Source organism: Lycium ferocissimum, chromosome 2, assembly GCF_029784015.1.
Source record: "Lycium ferocissimum isolate CSIRO_LF1 chromosome 2, AGI_CSIRO_Lferr_CH_V1, whole genome shotgun sequence".
Classification (NCBI taxonomy): Eukaryota; Viridiplantae; Streptophyta; class Magnoliopsida; order Solanales; family Solanaceae; genus Lycium; species Lycium ferocissimum.
In genome coordinates this window covers 46302553-46309683 of record NC_081343.1, presented here as the reverse complement: position 1 = coordinate 46309683, position 7131 = coordinate 46302553, and the positions used below count along the sequence as shown (strand labels likewise).

General features: G+C 35.4%; 1 protein-coding gene across 1 annotated transcript; it reads left to right on the top strand.

The window, feature by feature from the left end:
• Positions 1-6: 6 nt before the first annotated feature.
• Positions 7-4692, top strand: LOC132040469 (uncharacterized; the record flags this gene model as incomplete). The annotated part of the gene is made up of 8 exons (XM_059431115.1): positions 7-182; positions 325-409; positions 503-688; positions 765-932; positions 1018-1209; positions 2921-3092; positions 3943-4114; positions 4245-4692. Coding segments are annotated over 8 exons (1248 nt in total), but the record flags the coding sequence as incomplete, so codon positions are not given.
• Between the last annotated feature and the right edge of the window lie 2439 nt (positions 4693-7131).

Sequence of the window (7131 nt, the reverse complement as noted above, 5' to 3'; positions counted from 1 at the left end):
TGTTTGGTTTGTGGGAAGTATTACCAAGGAAGGGGGCCGAAATCCCATGCATATACACACAGTCTTGAAGCAGGACACCACGTGTTTATCAATTTACGAACAGAGAAAGTTTATTGTCTTCCTGATGGATATGAAGTCATAGATCCATCTCTTGATGACATTATACATGTTCTGAATCCAAGGTTTGTCAGATTACTCTGGATTGCTTTCACTTATTTCTTGCTTTGTGTTGGTATATTGCCCTGTATCTATAAGCTGGGGATCCTTCCTGTGAATATACGACTGCGATTCACCATTGTTGTTTGCTTGGTCTTTATTTAACAGATTTACTCAGGAACAGGTTGAGCAACTCGATAAGAGCCGGCAGTGGTCTAGGGCACTTGATGGGTCTGATTATCTTCCTGGAACGGTACTGAACTTCTTTATGCTACATTTATTTGTTAAAGTTACTCTATCCCCTTTAGTCAAGATTCTAATCTTTTAGTGCTGTGATATATGTTAGGTTGGGCTGAATAACATCAGGGAGACTGATTTTGTTAATGTCACGATTCAGTCCTTGATGCGAGTAACTCCGTTGAGAAACTTCTTCCTAATCCCTGAAAATTATCAACACAATAGATCTCCTCTTGTTCATAGATTTGGAGAGCTTACCCGAAAGATTTGGCATGCACGGAACTTTAAGGGACAGGTGCTTACCATCATTGGTGAATTTACTATTTGTTTTTTCTTTATGATCTTCTTATTTTAACTAAATGTTTGTGCAGGTGAGCCCACATGAGTTCTTGCAAGCGGTTATGAAAGCTAGTAAAAAACGTTTTCGGATAGGTGCACAGTCTGACCCTGTTGAATTTATGTCATGGCTCCTGAATACCCTTCACACAGAGCTTAGAACTTCCAAAAAAGGCAGTAGCATAATCCATCGGTGCTTTCAGGTTTGCTGCAACAGATAACTGTTTTCTACATTTCAATTATACCAGTTGATCATTATGTAAATATATGATGCTTTTCTTCTCATAGGGAGAATTGGAGGTTGTGAAAGAGATGCATAATAGACCTATTGCTGAGAAGAGGGAGAGTGGGAAAGATGGTGAACATGGATCTCACAATATTGGCATGGAAACTAGCAGAATGCCCTTCCTAATGCTTGGACTTGATTTGCCACCGCCACCTCTTTTTACAGATGTCATGGAAAAGAATATTATTCCCCAGGTTCTTTTTTAAGTTCAGTTTTTTAAACTGTGATTATCATTGGAAAGGTTTTGCCTTTTTTTTTTTTTTTTTTTTTCCCCTTGTTGACAGTTTGTGGTGATTGGATGGTCGTCGTATGGGACTTTTTCCCCCTTTACCTGGTCATGTTGAGTGTATCATTGTACTAACTGTCGTGCACATGCTGAAATGCAAGTGTCTAGATGTCAGCTAGAAAAGGTGAGAGCGAGTTGTTTTTTGAAGAAAAGATTGCACCTAGTTTAAGAAATAGTTTGCACTTGCAAGAACAACCGTACTGTTCTTCACTAAGTTCGTTTGTCGAGTGTTATAGAGTTTAATTAGATTTTTGAGTTATCTGAGGTGAATGAAATTATGTAGATGTGCCGAAGTTTTGGGTTAATTACTGAGAGTTTCCTTTGTAGTTGGTTAAAGCTAACTTCCTCTGCTTTTTAAATAAGGAGAAGCACCTCGTCTCTGGTTCAGATAATTAGTTACAAAACAGTTTAGACTGTTTGCACAGGTTTTTGCTCACCAATCTAGCTTCATGCAGCTCTATGTTTGAAGCTTAGGTTTCTCTCTGTAACTTTGCATCTACTTGATGCCTTTTCTAATGAAATTTGTTTACTTTACCAAAAAAAAAAAAACAGTTTAGAGTCATATCTGCAAGGACAACTGGTTTTACCAACATTACTCGACAATAGTTTGTCTTCTTGCGATGAGTCGTTGTCCATTACTCAAATGAAATGAAGGTTCTTGAAACTATAGGCGTGTTATCCTGGCGCTATTCAAGATTAATCACAGGAAACTAGTAAACTTATCTCATTGAGATATTCAGAATATTGCGATCTTTGTTCTACTGACTAATTTTTCATCTGTTAAATATTGAAACTGAATAAACGTATCAGAAGTGATTGAGAACCAAAAAGGAGCAAAAAGAAATAAAGTGCAAGCTTTTGAAGACAATGACCTCATACATCCGGTGTAATGAGGAACATTATTTACAAAGAAGAAATAAAAATCATAGTAGTCTGGATGTTGGTCTTGTGTGTTGGGGAAGGGAGGGCACATAACAACAGGTAAAATATGAGAGCAAAGACATGAAATGAGAAAAGGAGGCACAGACATTTAAAAAAAAAAAAAGAAAAAAAAAAAGAAAGTGAAGTGTATGGAAATAAAAGAAATTAAAGGGAAGAAGAATAAGGAAATGATTTACCCCCCCTTCCCCAAAAAACCCGAAATCCCCAAACCAAGAGAATTGCAGTTCACAATATATTCAGGGGAAATCATACAATTCTCATTTAAATTCACTCACTTTTTGTCTTTGTCAACAAAGGCGGTCTTTGTCATTCTTTGAGTTGGATGTGAGATACAGATTTCTGGAATTTCAATTAACTAGATTGGAGGACTAGGCTTGTTCGTGCAATGTGATCATAGCTGTCCAGACGCTATTTTAACACATTCATGATCCATTTCTGCTCACTTTTGCCTGTTTCTTTCTTCATCCATTAACCTTGGAGAAGATGCTATTCATCTAAGACTTTCTGTTCCATGTGTCGCGCTTCAAACTTAATGAAACACCTGCTTTTGAACTATGTCTAATATGGTTCACAAAATCTGGAAACTTTAGTCTCTGAGTATTGTGACATCCTTATCTGCATCCTTCTATAGTATGATGCATTGGAAGTTTGTACTCATTTGATTTTTGTAAATGCAGGTTCCATTATTCAACATACTAAAGAAGTTTGATGGTGAGACTGTGACTGAAGTTGTAAGGCCCCGTACAGCAAGGATGAGATACCGTGTAACAAAATTGCCACAGTATCTAATTCTCCACATGCGTAGGTTTACAAAGAACAATTTCTTCATGGAGAAGAATCCTACACTTGGTGAGTACTCATTATTGATGATATCCTTGAATTGAATTAAATTACCAAGATATTTAACTCATAATGGATGTAGAAGCCTTGTATATATTCCAACTATATCACTAATATGCCCTCCCCAATGGATGTAAAAGCCTCGTCAATACTCCTTCTAGCTCGCCAATTCCTCTCACCCTACGCAGCCGCTCATACCATCAAATTCGCATCCCTCAAATTGTCATTTTTGGTTGGACATGATAGCAAGCTGTTCTGTACAGTCTGGGTTCTGCTACTCATTTAGTATATACTGCTCCATAGAACTTATTGTAGATTAGGATGTGTCATTTAGCCTCTTTTACACTTGAATATCAGTAAACCTCTTTTGAGGGGTAGGTGGTGGGGTTCTAGTTTTGTTAGTTTGAAGGTTTTTTTTTTATTTTTTATTTTTTTTTATTTTAAATTTGCTTGTTAGAATTGTTCTTTCTGATTGCAAATTCTCCACATGCGGGCGTTTAAGGAGGGGGGTGGGTAGACAGGGGATGTGGGGTTTAGTTTTCCAGGTTTACTTTCCTGCTGGGTCAGTGATGTGGAGTTTAGTTTTCCAGGTTTACTTTCCTGATTGTCAGTGAGGTCTAATTTCTTCTTCCTGATCAATATTTTCTAAATCTACTTGTTAGAGTTATTCCATTTCCACTTTGTTCTCCACACAAGACAGCTAGGTAGAGCAGGGGGAGGGCTGTGTAGAGGAGGAAAGAAATGAAAACTAGATACAACAGAAAAGGTTCTCAGCCTTAGAGTAGGTATAGTAGACTTAGGGGCTGCATTGTTAGGCTTCTATCCCATGACTTGTGACGTTTCATGCATCTTTTTTCAGTTAACTTCCCTGTGAAGAATCTAGAGCTCAAGGATTATATTCCTCTGCCAGCACCAAAGGAGAATGAGAAACTTCGCTCGAAGTATGATTTGATTGCTAATATTGTTCACGATGGTAAGCCAGGCGAAGGATCCTACAGGGTGTTTGTCCAGCGAAAATCAGAAGAACTTTGGTTAGTTACACAGCTCATATCAATAAGTTTTATGTGTTTCTAATATGAATTTTTTTAATTAATACACACACGGAAAAAAAGAAAAGAGGAAGTAGTTAACTTGGTAACCGAATGCTTTAAATTGATGCAGGTATGAGATGCAAGACCTACATGTTTCTGAAACTCTTCCTCAGATGGTTGCACTTTCTGAGACTTATATGCAGATATATGAGCAGCATCAGCAGTAATGAACCTGACAAGTAACATTGGAAACATCAATATCTGCCTTTTGAAATGCCGATACGACTTTTAGAGATCTAGTGAAGAGTATTGTACTTGTTGAGGGATAGGGAATTTTGCGTTTTGTTTTGTTGTTGCTGTCTGTAAATCTCTGTTTTTTTTTGTGGTGCTTAGGCTGATTACTATTTGCAGACGGTTTTGTTGTATGGTAGGTTCTCGAATTTGGAACATTAAAGTGCCTTTGTCTTCCAGATGTAGGAATTATAGCTGACAATTGAGTGGGAAATCTCAATTGGACAACTTGAGTAAACTTTTATCTTATTGTGAATTCAACAAGATTTTTAGCAGATTAACTAAAATTTATGTGAAATGGATTTATTTACTCTCTTCGCAGCAAACCGACTTATGATATTTAGGGTTTATCATGATTGGGGTTGATTTTCAGCTTATTCGTATATATTTGTTATTCGAAGCAGATGTCTAATTTTAGTAATTCTAGTTTTATATGTTGTCACTGTTTTTTTTTGGAACTTTGATTATGATCAAATATCTCTTAAAATTAGGTAAAATGATTGATAAGGGTGGATTAGATCACTCAAAATATGGGACTATGTACAAAAAGAAAAATACAAGTATTATGGTGCAAACATGATCCTAATGTATTCTTTAGCAAGGATGGAATATCACTTGTTCTTGAGGAGGAAGAGTCAATAAAAGAAATCTTCTTCAACCTTGAAAGTTGAAAGGTACACATAACACATGTTCCTACCTTAGTGGACATCTCTATCTAATTGCAACGCATCGCACAATAAAATTTCTTCTTCTCTTAATGTAATGAATGAAAAACATACTACTGATTGAGACAATTTTGAAATATCATTTTCTTTCCAGGATGCTGTAAATGGTAGTGGGTAAGTATAGTTATTTCAGAGGGAATGATGATGTCAACATATGTGAACAAGTGTGAACTGATAGTGACTATTTGTCTTCTTTTTTCATTTTTGACTGTAGTTTCGAGTTTTTCTTCCTTTTTACTTGTCAAATCTTTGAACATTTTCAGACTACCAAAGTTGAAGGATAAAGCTAAGCATCCCATTTTGTATTTTCATCACATTATGGCATCAATTGGTACCTCATTATTGCATAAGTACGTGGGAAAGGGAATATTATAATGAGAAATTTTTTAATTACTAGAATGAAAGTGAACTATAGGACAAGTGAGGCTTGCTCCAGTGGCTGAGCACCTCCATCAACTGGTAGGTGTAGAGAGTTGAGTCACGCTAGAGTGGGAACATTATTAATGCTCCTGTTGGTGTGAGGTGGGAAAAAAATAGGAATACTCCAATGGACTCAGTCCACTCTACTTGACTAGATATTAAGTAACATGGATACATTGGACTACAAAGTAAACAACAAATTCCATGCATCAAGTTACAGTGAAATTAATTGTGACCTTTGACCACACCAATCCTTCATTTTTATTTCTGTTTTTAACTGTCCGTGATGATTTATATAGCATCTCAATTGATTTGGAATTGAAGTGCAGTTATCATTTTATTTAAGTGGTGCCATTTAGTTGATAATTTATATTTTTATGTTTTCTTTTACACGTACATTCTCCAATAATCTACTTATTAATGAGGAAGAAGAAAGAGTAGTGCATCATAAAGTAAATGATAATCAATTCATTAAATTTTCCCAAAAGTAATATCTACATCTTCGTCGTCAAGCATGATTCCATCCTTATGATATTTCTTAGAAGCAACACGATCCAAGAGATGTAAATAAACAGCTCTAAGATATAGGAGAAAGAAACTGCGGAGTAGGGAGCATCCATAATTGATTTGACTTTGACTTTGACTTTAAATTAGTTTACTTTTCGAATCGGGTAGTAATAATGATATTTTAAAAAGAAATAACTATATAGAAAATATAATAAACGATAAAGCTAATATGAGGGGCTTAAATTGAGTAATTAAAAGAGAACTTTCACTTGAACTGAAAGGATTCCCAAATACTCTTCTTTTTCCCAACATTTGAATGGTCAAGTTCATGCACTATATTCTATCTATTCTTGGTTGAAAAGTAAGGAAAAGTCGGACCAAAATGTTTATATTGATTAGAAATCCTTTCCTTTTGTTAAGAAATAACAAAACCAAATCTTGATCCTGTCATGAGAAAGTATTACTTAAAGAAGACTGACAATTAAATCACTGATTTGCTTTTGCTTCCCACCTAATTACACTAACATTACCTAATACTCCCCCTTCTCAATTTATGTGACACTATTTAACTAAATACGGAGTTTAAAAAAAAAATGAAAACTTTTAAAACTTATAATCTAACATAAAGCCTTAGACAGAATCGATTGTACATCATCTCATTAAATATCAAATCACTTTGTCAACCAATTACTTTCACGTTTTTCCCTGAAGTTTTTTGTTCTCTTTTAGTGTAATTTTGACTCGTGCCGATTGGAACAAAATTCTACGTGTATATATCCATCATAATTAAATATAGACAGATTTCATGGGGCAAAAAAGATATGACATGATAAGAATTCATAGTCGTCTGAATAAGTAATCACTTACTTAAAACTGCTGAAATAACTCTTAAATATGGAAAAAGCAACAGAACTTCCTTAACAAAGGGAGTTGAATGCAAATAGATTCAAATGCTATTCAGATTTTAAATGAATTTCAACTTTTGTCACATGGACCAGGTTTTCTTATAAGTTCGACTCATGGGCTTGGGCACAATATAAATGAGCCCAAGTTAGCCATGTATCTGTGCAGCAC